Below are 15,122 nucleotides of genomic sequence, written 5' to 3' on the forward strand. Positions count from 1 at the left end.
AGGTGGCTGCTGGGATCGATCAAGCTGGTGGGAACTGGCTGGGACAAAGCAGTGGAAGGCACTAGCGAGAGTGCGGGTAAGAGCGTTGCGGAAGGGTTTGCTTGCACACTTGCCATCACTGCATCTGGGACACGAGGAAGAGAGAAGCATCGCAGTGACTCTGGGTTTCAGGCTTGGCCTAGATTGGCTTAGCTGAGGAATTCAGGAGGAGGATATGATTGGAGGGAGATAGTGTATTACAGTGGGAAAGAGCATGGGCCTCACACCTGGCAGACCTGGCTTCTGAGCCCTGCTCTGTTAGTGGCAGCTTTGTGACAATGGGCAGATTACTGCGCCTCTCTGAACCCGTTCTTCACTTATAAAAATGCTAGCACCCATATTACAGGGTTGTTGAAGATTACATAAGATAATGTTTGTGTAGTCTCTAACACATAATGAGTTAGTGATTATTATAAGTTTATTTTGGAACATGTTGGATTTGAGATGCCTGTGGAAGATCTGGTATAGATATTCTAGCAAGCATTTGCAGATACAGATTTGGTCACTCAGGAGGGACATAGGAAGAGGAGACAAAGATTTGAGGGTTATTTGTATATAGACAGAAATTGAAACTGTAAGCATGAATTAGGTAACTAGGAGAAAATATGAGAAATGACCACATATTTCTTTAAATTAATTTTTATTGAAGTATAGTTGCTTTACAATGTTGTGTTAGTTTCTGCTATACAGCAAAGTGAAGCAGTTATACATATACATATATCCACTCTTTTTTAGATTTCCTTCCCATTTAGGTCACCACAGAACAGTGAGTAGAGTTCCCTGTGCTATATAGTAGGTTCTCATTAGTTATCTGTTTTATATATAGTAGTGTATATATGAGAAATGACCACAAATCTTTTATGGAAAAGGTTTGTTTCTTGATTCTGGAGTTTATAATACCCCATTGTTAGCCTCACTATGCAGCAAGCTTTTAAAAGTCTTTTAGGACAGGGCTTCCCAAACTTTCATGTCAATCCACCCATAGAAAATGATGCTGTTTATATGGCACTTTGGGATAAATAGACAATTACACTGGAAGCAGCTGGTCCAGGGCCTCTGGGATACCCAGGTCCCACCCAGCCACCCTGTGTGCTGTGGGGATCAATACCTGGGGCTCACCTATAAACCCAGTGTGACCCACTGATTGGGAAAGTTCAGTTTTGTGAGACTAACACGGAGTCACGAAGCAGGCTGCCAAAAATGGAGACCAAGACAGAGAGAACAGATTTTGTGCCACCCAGAAGTGAGTTCAGACATGGTCTACCTTGGACAGAAGTTGACGGTCAGAAAGCAAACAGATTCTGGGCCTAGAATAACATAATCTTGCACCGGCCACACCATTGTGTAGGGTCTTTATTGTTGCTGTCATAGTAATGATCATTTTGGCTATGTTTTGACCTGTGGATAATGCTTTGATGCTGTCCAACAATTTATATTTTACAAAGCACTGTGGTTTGTCTTACAGATAACCCAGGCACAAACCCAACAGCACCACACTCTTAGCTGTTAAAAGGCTAACAGCAGGGATGTACCCATAACCAAATCTCCATTTTTCTGGCCTCCAGTTACCTTTTGGAATAGGTCTTCTTGTTAGTTGGGGCAGCTTAGGCCTTTTCTAAAAGCATAGGCTTTAGAGTCAGACATATCAGGGTTGGGATCTGGCTCTGCCATAATTAACTGTGTGACCTTGGGCAAGTTACTTAACCCCTCTGAGCCCCAATGTTGTCCTCTGTAAAATGGAGATGATGCTGATAACCCCTTTCTCACGGGCTTCCTGTGAGAGAATGTGTATAACACTTAGCACAGGGTCTGGCACAAACAGAAGGCACTTAGCAAATGATAGCTACTGCTATCGTGTTGACAGCTTCAGCTCATTCATACTGTTGCATGTCTCTGCAGCACCAAGATGGTATTTTTTGTTCAAAATGAGCCTCCTCACCAGATCTTCAAAGGCCATGAGGTGGCAGTGATGCTCAAGAGTGAGCTGCGGAAGCAAAAGGCAGACTTTCTGATATTCAGAGCCCTGGAAATCAATACTGTCAGTGAGTAATTCTGGGAAGTTGGGAACGAGAGTCCACCCAGTGTCCACAGCTCACCTGTCAGTCCCTCCTGTCCTTGGGCTTCATTTCCTGTTCTCTGGGAACAAGGAGATAATCACTTTCCTCAACTACCATTTTTTTTTGAAAGAGTCTCGACTCGTTGCAGAGCTTCTTAACCTTCCATGGGCCCCTGAGATAGCATTCAGAGGGGCTGTGAGTTTGAATGGGAAAAAAATTACATCTTTATTTTCACGAACCTCTAGCTGAAATTTATTGTTTTCCTCAATCATGAAGGTAGGCAAGAAACTTCAGTTAGTATTAACAGAACATGTGACTTTCAGGCAATAGAAATCTCAGATAATTTTGTATCATACTACATAATGAAATAGCATTTTTACTCATCACCACTTCAAAATTATGACAGTTGTTACACACACTTCTAGATCTTGTTACTTAATATTTTAATAAAGACACACATATGATTTTAAAGTTTTGTATTCTTAAATACTTCAAAAACATGTATAGTATAATTGCCTTCCTTTGTAATACTATGTGTTTTATTTTGGCAGTTATTCAGAGAAGGGGGTCTGTGGGACATGAAAGATTAAGAACTGCTGATATGGAGAAACAGCAAGTAAAAACAATCTGGAGCCTTTCTAACTGCTCCAGTTTTATCCATGATGATAATAATGGGCACTGTGTCCAGCTATAACGGTTCTTGGGGCAGGTCTCCAGGAAATGTCATCACAGGCCATTGAGCAGGGGATCCCTTCGTAACTTCGGGGGCACTGGAATTTGGTCAACCCCCGGCTCTGACTCCCGTTGACTTTTTTCCCTTTCCTGCTACTTTCAGCATGCCAGTTGAACTGTTCTGACCATGGCCACTGTGATTCATTCACCAAACGCTGTATCTGTGACCCTTTTTGGATGGAGAATTTCATCAAGGTGCAGCTGAGGGATGGAGATAGCAACTGTGGTGAGTTTTCTGCTTGGAACTGTGCCAGCTGGTTTGGCATTGAATGTGGCTCTGAGTTGAGTGGGTGAGTGTCGGTGTTTCCAAGGCAGATGAGCAAAAGCAAGGAGAAGAACTTTGCGTATTTTCTGTTTGCAGAGGACTTTTACTTCCTTCCTCCACACTCTCTCAAGGTTAGAGGAAAGCTCTGAAGCAGTTTTTTGTTTTTGTTTTTGTTTTTTTTTGGCCTCGCAGCACAGCTTGCGGGATCTTAGTTGCCTAGTTCCCCGACCATGGATTGAACCTGGGCCCTGGCAGTGAAAGCGCCGAGTCCTAACCACTGGACTGCCAGGGAGTTCCCCTGAAGCAGTTGTTTAAGAAGAAACAAGCTTAAATCAAACCAACTACAAAATGCAGCCTAAATCAGACGAGCCGCAAGGCCTCCTGTCTTTTTGGAGTGCCTATGTACTCTGGCCCCATGGTAGCCCATAGGTTTCCATTCCCCCCTTTCCCTCTGTTAAAGCTCCTTACAACCTGCCCCACTGCCCCAGGGTCTCAGAGCACCAGCTAGAAAACAGGGGCAATTCATAAGGTTTAAAGTTTCAGCTGCCTTTAACTCCAAAGTCTCACCTTCCCTGGGGAGCCCCGGGGGCCTCCTTGTTTACAGAGCGAAGCCATGTCCTGCCCAAGGTGGGCAGCCCAGACCTCCCTTATAGGCTCTCTCTTCACTGCCCTAATATTTTGTTTCTCTTGGCAGAGTGGAGCGTATTATATGTTATCATTGCTTCCTTTGTCATTGTTGTTGCCTTGGGAATCCTCTCCTGGACTGTAATCTGTTGTTGTAAGAGGTAAGATGGACTTTGCCTGGAAGTTTGTTCAGGCTTCTAATTACATATTTATTCATTAGAGAGGTATCTGGCACCTTCTACATTGAGGGCGCTGCGTCCTGGGTTTCTTCCCTTCCCGTCACTGTTACATGCTATGGCCCACCCACGGCATGCACAGAAAAGTTCTCCTTACCTCTGACACTCCTGAGGGCAGAAGCACACTCCTTTAGGCTGAGAGACTGTCACTGCAGTGATTTGCCACCTGGAAAACGTGGCTGTGGCTGGAGTGGGAGTGGGAGGGCCTGGGGTGTGGACCTGGCTCTTATCTCTAGGGTGTGTGGCCTTTAATACTCCACACCTTAGCCTCACCACCTTAGCATATGGGTTCTTTTTTTTTTAATTGGGGTATAGTTGCTTTACATTGTTGTGTTAGTTTCTGCTGTACAGCAAAGTGTATCAGCTTTATGAATACATATACCCCCTCTTTTCTGTATTTCCTTCCTGTTTAGGTCACCACAGAGCATTAAGTAAAGTTCCCTGTGCTGTACAGCAGGTTCTCATTAGTTATCTATTTTATACATATTAGTGTATATATGTCGATCCCAATCTCCCAATTCATCCCACCACCCCTTTCCTCCCTTGGTGTCCATATGTTTGTTCTCTACGTCTGTGTCTCTATTTCTGCCTTGCAAACAGGTTCATCTGTACCATTTTTCTAAATTCCACATACATGCGTTAATATACGATATTTGTTTTTCTCTTTCTGACTTACCTCACTCTGTATGACAGTCTCTGGGTCCATCCACATCTCTACAAATGACCCAGTTTGGTTCCTTTTTATGGCTGAGTAATATTCCACTGTATATATGTACCACAACTTCTTTATCCATTCATCTGTCGTTGGACATTTAGGTTGCTTCCATGACCTGGCTATTGTAAATAGTGCTGCAATGAACATTGGAGTACATGTGTCTTTTTGAATTATGGTTTTCTCAGGGTGTATCCCCAGGAGTGGGATTGCTGGGTCGTATGGTAATTCTAGTTTTAGTTTTTTAAGGAACCTCCATACTGTTCTCCATAGTGGCTGTATCAATTTACATTCCCACCTACAGTGCAAGCGGGTTCCCTTTTCTCCACACCCTCTCCAGCATTTATTGTTTGTAGATTTTTTGATGATGGCCATTCTAACTGGTGTGAGGTGATACCTCATTGTAGTTTTGATTTGCATTTCTCTAATAATTAGTGATGTTGAGCAGCTTTTCATGTGCCTCTTGGCCATCTGTATGTCTTCTTTGGAGAAATGTCTATTTAGGTCTTCTGTCCATTTTTTTGATTGGGTTGTTTGTTTTTTTGATATTGAGCTGCATGAGCTGTTTGTATATTTTGGGGATTAATCCTTCGTCTGTTGCTCCGTTTGCAAATATTTTCTCCCATTCTGAAGGTTGTCTTTTCGTCTTGTTTATGGTTTCCTTTGCTGTGCAAAAGCTTTTAAGTTTCATTAGGTCCCATCTGTTTATTTTTGTTTTTATTTTCATTACTTTAGGAGGTGGGTCAAAAAAGATCTTGCTGTGATTTATGTCAAAGAGTGTTCTTCCTATGTTTTCCTCTAAGAGTTTTATAGTGTCTGGTCTTACCTTTAGGTCTTTAATCCATTTTGAGTTTATTTTTGTGTATGATGTTAGGGAGTGTTCTGATTTCATTCTTTTACATGTAGCTGTAGCACATGGGTTCTTAATTTGTCTGCCTCCCTTTCAGTTTGGGATTCTCGTGTGTACATGTTTTTACATAATTGTAGACTTAGGTTAGTCATGATTAAGTCTTTCATTTAGTTTTTTAATTTAAATTTTTAATTTAATTTAGTTTTTTTTTTCATTTAGGTTTTTTCATTTAGTCTTCCTATCTAGTCTTATAATATTTAATGGTAACATTTATTATGTTTTTAATTATTAATAATAGGTTTCATTTCTATGTTTACTGTGTACCAAGCAAAAATGTATAAAATGTGTATAACATTTTATAAATTTATTTATTTATATTTATTTTTGGCTGTGTTGGGTCTTCGTTTCTGTGCGAGGTCTTTCTCCAGTTGCGGCGAGCGGGGGCCACTCTTCATCGTGGTGCACGGGCTTCTCACCATCGCGGCCTCTCCCGTTGCGGAGCACAGGCTCCAGATGCGCAGGCTCAGTAGTTGTGGCTCACGGGCCTAGTCACTCCGCGGCATGTGGGATCCTCCCAGACCAGGGCTCGAACCTGTGTTCCCTGCATTGGCAGGCAGACTCTCAACCACTGTGCCACCAGGGAAGCTCCTGTATAACATTTTATACATTTTATAGGTAATATCTTTTTTAATATGCATAACAACCTTTTCTCAGGAAAATGACATTTTCCATGGACACGCAGTTAATAAATGGCAGAACTGAGATTCAACCTGCAATATGATCTCACAATAAAACTTAGAAAATTAAAAGAATTTTTAAAAATTCCCACCAGCCTAAGACAACCACCATTAACAACGTTTTGCTGGTTTAATGCTTTCCTCCACTCTCTACCCTTCAAGCATAGGAGTGTCATTTTATTTACATTTTTAACCCATCTATCCTTCCTTCATTGCCACTGTGGAGTGGTGAGTCCATGATAAAATGATAATGTTTCCTGTACCTTTTCCCAAATTGGTGAGGACTATTTGAATAACAAATCACAGTTGCTACCTTTCCCAGCTGAGAAACAAGGAGAAACAGCCCTTCCATTAAGCAGCATCCCCCAAGACAGGGCTCTGCATGCAGTCTGGCTGCCACCCTGTGGTGGGCTACCTGAACCTCACACAGAACCTCTTTCCTGAGCAGGGGATTGTGTTTTTCAGGCAAAAAGGAAAACCTAAGAGGAAAAGCAAGTACAGGATCCTGGATGCCACGGATCAGGAAAGCCTGGAACTGAAGCCAACCTCCCGAGCAGGTAATGGCCCCGGGAACTGGGAACCGGGGGCGTCTAGATTGGTGCACTCTCCCTGAAGAGCCACCACCATCACCAGTCCCTCCTAAATGTGTTTTTGCTGGCAGCTCTTTGTGCTGGAAAAGCATCTTGTCCCCTCCCTGATGAGGGCTCAGGGTCAGCTTTGCCCTGTTGGGACAGAAGCTGCCCACTGGACAAGCTCGGACTCCAGGGCTCACTCCTTAGTGGTCCTTTGACTGTGCCGAGGGGCTCAGCCTCTTGCTTTTCTTTGCCTGCTCGTTCCCCTCAGGGTTCCTGCCTGGAGTTGAGCTTTTCAAGCTGCCCCTGTAGTCGGACTCAGGGACCTTGGTCTTTTATTCCTGATCAGTCTGTCCTTTCTGGGCAGACAAGGTGAGGCCATGAAGAGATCAAAGCCAGTGTCTGCCAGCTGGCCTCCTTGCCAGCCAGCCATCCTCTCCCATCTTCCTCTCTCCAGTATTTGTCAGGTAGATCCACAGGCTCCATCATTGTCTTAGAGCAGGTGGAGGGCAGCTCCCCTGCTGGCTCCAGGTGCACTGGGCTCATCTGTCAAAGAATTTCCAGCTGCACAAGCACTAAGACGGCTTTCAGTGATGGGGCTCGGAGGGCCAGGGTGGGTAGAGGGCCCTCCGTCCTTGTCTGGACTAGGTTATTGGTGAGGTTCCCATTTATCATGGATGCCACAGGACAGGCCTCATCTCTTTATGGGAGCTGGACTCTATATAGAGCTATTCCTGAACACTCTGCAAGTAGAACTGTTTTTATACAAAGTATTTATTAAACGTCTCTCATACTTAAAGCTTCATATTAGGAGAGGCTGTAAGGGGACTATAGAGAGTTCTAAACCATAGGCTCTGCCCTCAGAATTTCACTGTAGTGAGGGAGAAGACATATGAGAAGAGAATAAGTGCTCATAGGCAGTCTGGGCTCTGTCAGCACCCAGGCAGCTTGGTTAGGGAACACTGTGGGGCGGTGCCTGGAGGCTGGGGCCTAGCGAACCACAGAAGTGCAGCCAGAGCGCCACACAGGATACTGAGGATGAGGCCTTGAGGGGAGAATGTTGCACAGCACCGTCCGCAAGGTAGCCAAGGTTGTGTTCATGTTGCTCTGGCAAGGCTTTTCCACTCCTTGAAGTCATTCGCGACTTACTTTTGGTCGGGTAGACATGGCCTAGGTGAGCTTACGTCACTGTGCTTTTCTGAGATCCTCCTCCTTGCTGATATCTCTCTTTTCTAAACAAATTTTGTTGGTTCATATTTCTGTCCAGAAAGCACTTTCTCATCCTTCCCTTAACCTGCCAATTAAAGTCATGCTTATCTTTCTCCCACATGTCTGTTTTGGCATTTCTCTCACTGTATTATATCAGTTATGTTATTGTTTGTCCCCTTACTAGTCAGTAATACCCTTGAGGGCAGGGACTGTACCTTATTCATCTGTAAATGTGGATTAATACCACTGTGTACCAGGCCCTATGCCAGATACTGGTTATATTACAGTGAACTAAACAGAAAGACGTTGCTCTTGTGTAGTTTATGTCAGGCTGACATTAAACAAACAAATTCACAAATATACAAAATGTGATAATGGAAGGTCTTTATAAAGAATAACACTTAAGCTGAGACCCAAGGGACGACGAGAAGGAGAGTAAGGCACGTGAAGACTCTGGGAAATAGGATTGCAGGCAAAGCTGGTGAAGGCCCAGCTGCTGGAGTGAGCAGAGGGCATTTGAACAAGACATGGTGAGCATGGGGTGAGTGGCACAAGGCTGGACAGGGTAACAGGGACCTTGCTGTGGGTTCCTTCTAAGAGCAATGGGGAGCCATGGGTAGTTTTTTTAAGGAGGTGCATGGTGCAGTTAGATTTACATTTTAAAAAGACAACTGTGGCTGCTATGTGAAGGAATTGGAGAGGCAAAAGTGGGTGAGAGGAGATTAGATAGAATGCCCTTATGGTGGAGAGATGATGAGATGGAGAGAGGCAGATGGGTTCCAGATACATTTTGGGGGAAGGCTTGCTGAGGTTCATGATATGTTTTCCAAGCGGTGGTGAGAGAAAAGGAGAAGTAAAGGATGGTGCCCAAGCATCTTCTCTGAGCATCTGTGGATTGGGTGGTTTTATTACCCTAGATGCAAAAGACTGCAGAAGAAGCACTGGAGAAGATCATTTGGTTTAGAACAGTTATGAATGGGGTTGAGGAAATGAGGCTGGAGGATGAAATTATGGGGAGTTTTGAACATCAGCCTAAGGAGTTAAGCATTTATTCTGATGGTGATGAGACGTGACGTCTTGAAAATGCTGGCATAGTAAAATTAGTCTAGTGACAACATTTCATTCATTGAAGAGATTACAGGTGGAGGCCAGCAAGGAGATTCTTGCGATGGTCCGAGGAGGGATGATGGTGGCTCAGACAGCTTGGTATCAGTGGGATGGAGGGACAGGAAAGGTCCAGGCTGCCTTCTGACATGAGAGACAGGGACTGATAGCCCTGACGACAGAATTAGGACAGTCGGTGCAGTTTGGGTAAGAGAAGACGAATTAAATTGAACTCAGCAGAACAGGACTGGATAGGAATCTTCTGTATGCTGATGACGGTCGACTCTGCAAAAGTAGATCACATCCCTTCTGGGGAGAGTGTCGAGGGACAAAAGAAGAGTCCAGGGCTAAGGAGCTGAGGTGAGGGAGGAGGGGTGTCACCAGGGAGCAGTCAGCACGTTTGCTGCTGCAGAAGAAAAGGGTAAGAATTGGTGATGACGGCAGTGACGACACTGGAGAAGTTTCTGGTCACCTAAAGAACTGGAGTAGATGGTGAGTGATAGATGGCAGAAGTCAAAGTGCAGTTTATTTAGGAAGTACGTAGGTGGTGAGACAGTGGAGGCCCTAAATATTTAAAAGTCCTTTTCGAAGTTGAGCAACAGTAAGTGGAGATTCAGGACAGGGTGGATGGGGTTCAGGAGCACGTTGTGGGCAGAGGTGCAGAAGATAGAGGTGAGGTTCCTGCGCAGGAAGCAGGGAGTAGTGGGTAGAGGACTTAAGATGCCTGCTGGGTGACGGCAGGATGGGAAGGCAGACTTGTGGGGAAAGGGAGGGAGCGGGGAGGGCTGCAGGTGGCCAGCTGCTCCCAGGTAACCAAGATGAGACTAGATGAGGGTCGGCAGGCCCTTCTGTGCGTGGTGTCCACACGAGGAGGCGGTGAGAGTCGCCTTGCATCTGGTGTGGGTCTGACCAGGCCAGAAGTCCCGGCTGTTGTTCTGGGCTCTGCAGTGGATTAGTGGGTGCAACCCAGAGCAGAGTCACTAGTAGGATGAGGAGAATGGGATTCAGGACCAAACTGTATAAGGTCTGGAACTGAAGAAGTTCAGCTGGAAGAAGAGTGAATTTAGTGGAGCGTGACGTGTGTGGAAGTGAGCTGAAACGGATGCTGCTGGGAGGAAGAGGAACTGGAAGTGGCGTGGGCCCACCTGAGTGAGCTCGGAGCCACTGGCACCGAAGACCAGCAGGCGGAGTGGGACAGGTGCCCACCCTCAGGAGACGTGGTTTACATTCAGCAGTTGTGGTTTTTGGTTTGGTTTGGTTTTGCTATTCTGTTGACTTTTTTTCAAGACTTTCTATTGAAGTCTATTAGATTGAACCATATAAGATTACTGATAATTGACTTTTGACCTACAAAAATAGCAGTTTTCTGTGATTCAGTCTAATGTGTACAGAAAATCATAAGCACATTTCATAAGTGAATGTACCCATGTAATCAGCCCCCCAGAAGCGCCCCGTTTGTGCTGCTTTCCAGTCACTGCCTCCCCCCAATTTACTTCTAGTATCTTGGAGTAGTTTATATAAATGGAATCATTGGGCTTGGCGCCTGTCCCTCAACATTGCATCTAGGACATCCATCCATGTTGTTAGGTAGAGCAATAGTTCGTTCGTTCCCATTGCCGAGTAATTTCCTTTGTAGGAATATATTTATTTGTCAGGTATACTGTTGATGGGCAGTTGAGTTCTTTCCATTTTGGGCTATGATGGGGAGTGCTGCTGTAAACGTTCTTGCCCATGTCCTTTGGTGGACCTGTGCATGGATTTCTGTTAGGTGTAGACCTAGGAACGGGATTGCTGAGTCAGAGGAGATGTATGAGTTCAGCACCCACTGATATAACCAGCTTCCCAGCTTGTATTGCTTAGTGGATGAATCCCACTCAGTTCTTCAAGCAGAGCGGGAGCTAGAGGTAGGAGGGCCCGGGTGAGTGCTGTGTACTTTGGAGCCAGCAACACGTCCCCCCTCAGGCTCCTGTCCTCCGCACCTATGGCCCAGAAGGGCTTTAGGGAACAAGGGAAGCTTCAAGTGCTTGGATGCTGGAGGAGAAAGCCCCCAAAGGATATTTCATCTATAGGGGCAAAACAGAGGTTTTGAGAACCTTGACGCTCCCCAGGTCTTGACGCTTCTTATGTTGCCACTGTCCCCTACCACATTGGAAAAGCCTGGGAAGCTGGTGTTCTTCTCTGGCCCTGCTGCTCTGCCATCCTGAGAATCAGTGGGAGTTGTGGCCGTCCACAGTCATGTCCCAGAACTGTGCCCCTGAGATGGACAAGCTGGGCCCCAGAGCACACTGCACAGACGACCAGCACACGGGCAAGGTCTGTGGGGCTGTGGTTCCCGAGTGCCAGGTGCAGTCAGAGTCTAGATGCCCTCATCGTTCACAGCCTGAAGTCATGTCTGGCCAGGAAAGGGCAGAATGCCTGAGAATCATCCCAGGACCTTCTTTCAGTGTTTATTGGGGATCTGGATGGGACCAGGGGGAGGGAGAGTGATTGTTGGAGGATGAGGGTTCAAACACAGCTCACCTGACTGGTCACCTTTTTTTTTTTTTAATTTATTTATTTGTATTTTATTTATTTATTTATTTTGGGCTGTGTTGGGTCTTCGTTGCTGCGTGCAGGCTTTTCTCTGGTTGCAGTGAGCGAGGGCTACTCTTCGTTGCGGAACACGGGCTCTAGGCGCGCGGGCTTCAGTAGTTGTGGCTCAGGGGCTCCAGAGCGCAGGCTCAGTAGTTGTGGCTCACGGGCTTAGTTGCTCCACGGCATGTGGGATCTCCCCAGACCAGGGCTCGAACCCGTGTCCCTTGCATTGGCAGGAGGGTTCTTAACCACTGCGCCACCAGGGAATCCCTGGTCCCCTTTTTAAGAAAGGAGGTAGGTTAGGTCCTGGGGGTGGGCAATGCCAGGCCCAGAACACTGCCAAGCTGGGTTCTTGATGTTGGCAAGTCCCACTTCTAGTTCTGCTGTCTCAGCCTACCTTTTGCTTACTCTGGAGTAGTATTTGTACCAGCCAGAGGGCAGCCATCTTGCTGTTGGATGGGATCTGCCCTAAAGCTATTACCAGACCTCGTGGTATGGTCTGGCCTCTGCAGCCATAAGGATGAGTAGTGAAGGTAACTACAGTGACTTATAGAATCTCAGGCATCTTGGGACTTCCCTGGTGGCGCAGTGGGTAAGAATCCGCCTGCCAATGCAGGAGACATGGGTTCGAGCCCTGGTCCGGGAAGATCCCACATGCCACGGAGCAACTAAGCCCGTGTGCCACAACTACTGAGCCCGTGAGCCACAACTACTGAAGCCCACGTGCCTAGAGCCTGTGCTCTGCAACAAGAGAAGCCACCACAATGAGAAGCCCACTCAATGCAACGAAGAGTAGCCCCTGCTCACCGCAACTAGAGAAAGCCCGTACACAGCAACAAAGACCCAGCACAGCCAAAAATAAATATAAAAAAATAAATACATTTATTAAAAAAAAAAAAAAATCTCAGGCGTCTTTTCTGACCTCAGGTTCTTCTTATGGGTCCTCGTTTGTGTGTTCTGACCAGCTGACGGCTTGGGACAGTCCCTGCTTCAGTCAGGCTCTGCAGCAGAGGCCTCTCCGGGCCACATGCCTGCTCTCCCACCCCTTGTACCCTCTCAGTGAAGCCAGAGTAAACGTCTACGTAGAATGAAATTGTGTCCTCACTCAGTGTCAGCACCTCTGGCAGGCACTTTACATCCATACTGAGCCAGGGTACAGTGACAAAGCTCATTCTCTAGAGCCTAAGTTCTTGTTCCTTGTATTTCCTGCCCCCCATAGAACTCCACCCTCTGCATAAAGGGAGATGATAAAACATTCTACATTTAAGAGAGAGAAAAGAGAATGTCGTTGGGTGGCGCTAACCAAAGCTAATAGATGCTGAAAATAAAGAATCCCCATTGGAACCTGATCAGTCGCTCTCCGAGGCTTCCCTGATGGACTGTTCCGTGTAGCCAGGGCTGGGAGGACTTGGGAAGCCTCCTTTTCAGGAGAGGGGACCGTGACTGTCCCTGCCCCTCGGCTCCTCTTCAGGCTGGGAGGAGGGTGCAGGGTGTGGCTCAAGGAAGAGAAGATTTGTGCGCCTGACGCTGGGTTCCTTGACTCCCTTGCAGGTGTCAAACATAAAGGCCCGATGCTGAGCAGCAGCCTGATGCACTCGGAGTCGGAGCTGGACAGTGACGACGCCATCTTCACGTGGCCAGACCGAGAGAAGGGCAAGCTCCTGCACGGTCAGAACGGCTCCGTGCCCAACGGGCACACCCCGCTTAAGGCCAGGAGCCCGCGGGAGGAGATCTTGTAGCCACCTGGTCTGTCTCCTCAGGTGAGGGGTTGGCAGTGCTAGGGTGCAGAGCATTGCCAGGCTGGTTCTCATACCTCCCATGTCTGAGGGCAGCTGTTCTCCCAGCGTCTGCTGGTCACTCCACCCTAATACCCTCAACTAGAGCTGCTGGTACTTGAATCCAGAGACATTCTCCAGGAACCCCTGAATGAAGCTGTGAATGAAGAGGTTTCCTCTTTAAACCCGTCTGGTAGGTCCCACAAAATGTCCTCACCTCAGGGCCTCCTTTTTTGGAACCCCTCCTCTGTTCCGAGGATGGACACTGCCAGCTCCTGGCCTCCTCTCCAGCTCTCTGTTGGCAGGGTGGCTGCTTCCGGGGCATCTGCACAGCGAGGCCTGGCTGTGTCCTCCACACCTGGGTACAGAACCAAGCGCCGCCAGCCCCGGGCTCCAGAAGCCCGCCTGCAGGCATGTTCTTTGTTCTCGTCTTTGGGACCGAGTGCGCCCTCTTGCTGGGCCCAGAGGAGGTGGTGCCCCCTCCTCACCACCGCTGCTGGGCTAGGGGAGGGCTGGCTGTTTCAGGAATGCAGAGGGGCCCCTCGGGCTGCTGGGCGGTTGTGTCGGAGTAGCCGGGCTGGACCCAGACTGCCACCCTCTTCCTCCTGACCACCCCGGCTGCTTCAGGGATCAGGCCACCACTCCCTGTGCCCAGAGGAGATAGCCACCAACAGACTGGAATGTTACGGCATGAGAGTGCACGTGTGTGACTGCCTCACGGCGGTCTCCTCTGTGTCCGTCTGTCCGAGTGTCTTCTCTCTGTGTCCCTTGCATATGTGTGTGTGTGTGTGTGTGTTAGAGTGAGTGTGTGTGCATCAACTCCTCCTAGGGCTCTTGGCTACTCATAAGGCAACCTTGACCTGGAAAGACTTTCAGCTTCATGGAACAGAAACTTCCTGAATCCCTCCGGCCCTGTCACTGGTTCCTCAGCCATGGTTTCTGGGTGTTGAGGAATGGGAGCTTTGGGGGAGTGGCTTTTTAAAAAGAAACTTACAGTTTATACTACTGCACTACAGTCTGTTGTGAGATGATTAAACATGCTATTTAATTGTACGTTTGCCTGCTGGGTGTGCTGTTTTGTGCTCCATTGCTGGCCTGTACCACACAGGTCCAGGCACCTGTATGTCCGTGTGACATGATGGCCTCCGGCAGGGAAGTCACGGGCCTGGCATCAGCATGTGTGGTGCTGGGACCCTACCTCAGTGGCTGCTGATGGAGGAGTCACCGCCCTGGCCCCTGCTGGCCAGCTGCTCCTGTGGCTTTTAGGGAGGGGAGTTTTCTGTCCTTCCTTCAACCTTTTGTGAACACAAAATTGATGCATATACACACAAACACCACCACCCCCTCTCACCCCTACCCTTACCCCATGAACAAGCTGGGGATACAGCGTGTCCCAGTGCCCAGGTTGGCCTTTAGGGGCCCTGCCCTTCTTTTTTTGGGTTTCCAAAGCAGTAGGGCTTGGCCCCGTGCCCCCAGAACACTGTGCAGTGTTGGAGGAACAGCTTGCTGAGCCTGTGGGATAGAAGGAGGGCTGCTGTTCAGTCTTGGACTCCCAGGAAAGGGAGGGGAGAGAAGGACCTTGGAACTCATTCTTTCCCCAAGGCCCTGTGCACAAAAACCAGCTGAGGGTGGGCGG

General features: G+C 47.5%; 1 protein-coding gene across 4 annotated transcripts in view; it reads left to right on the forward strand.

Moving 5' to 3' along the window:
* KIAA0319L (KIAA0319 like) overlaps window positions 1-14,539 on the forward strand; it is a 105,914-nt gene extending 91,375 nt beyond the window's left edge. For 3 of the 4 annotated variants that reach the window (XM_061184501.1, XM_061184499.1, XM_061184500.1), the window contains exons 17-21: window positions 1,939-2,081; window positions 2,932-3,054; window positions 3,788-3,878; window positions 6,718-6,809; window positions 13,263-14,539. In XM_061184501.1, the coding sequence (XP_061040484.1) occupies window positions 1,939-2,081; window positions 2,932-3,054; window positions 3,788-3,878; window positions 6,718-6,809; window positions 13,263-13,450 (637 nt within the window). In that variant the 3' untranslated portion in view covers window positions 13,451-14,539. Of the gene's footprint in view, window positions 1-1,938; window positions 2,082-2,931; window positions 3,055-3,787; window positions 3,879-6,717; window positions 6,810-13,262 lie in introns of those variants that run through there. The other variant, XM_061184502.1, reaches the window with a different exon arrangement.
* The last annotated feature ends 583 nt before the right edge of the window (window positions 14,540-15,122 follow it).

Source organism: Eubalaena glacialis, chromosome 3 (assembly GCF_028564815.1).
Source record: "Eubalaena glacialis isolate mEubGla1 chromosome 3, mEubGla1.1.hap2.+ XY, whole genome shotgun sequence".
NCBI classification, from domain to species: domain Eukaryota; kingdom Metazoa; phylum Chordata; class Mammalia; order Artiodactyla; family Balaenidae; genus Eubalaena; species Eubalaena glacialis.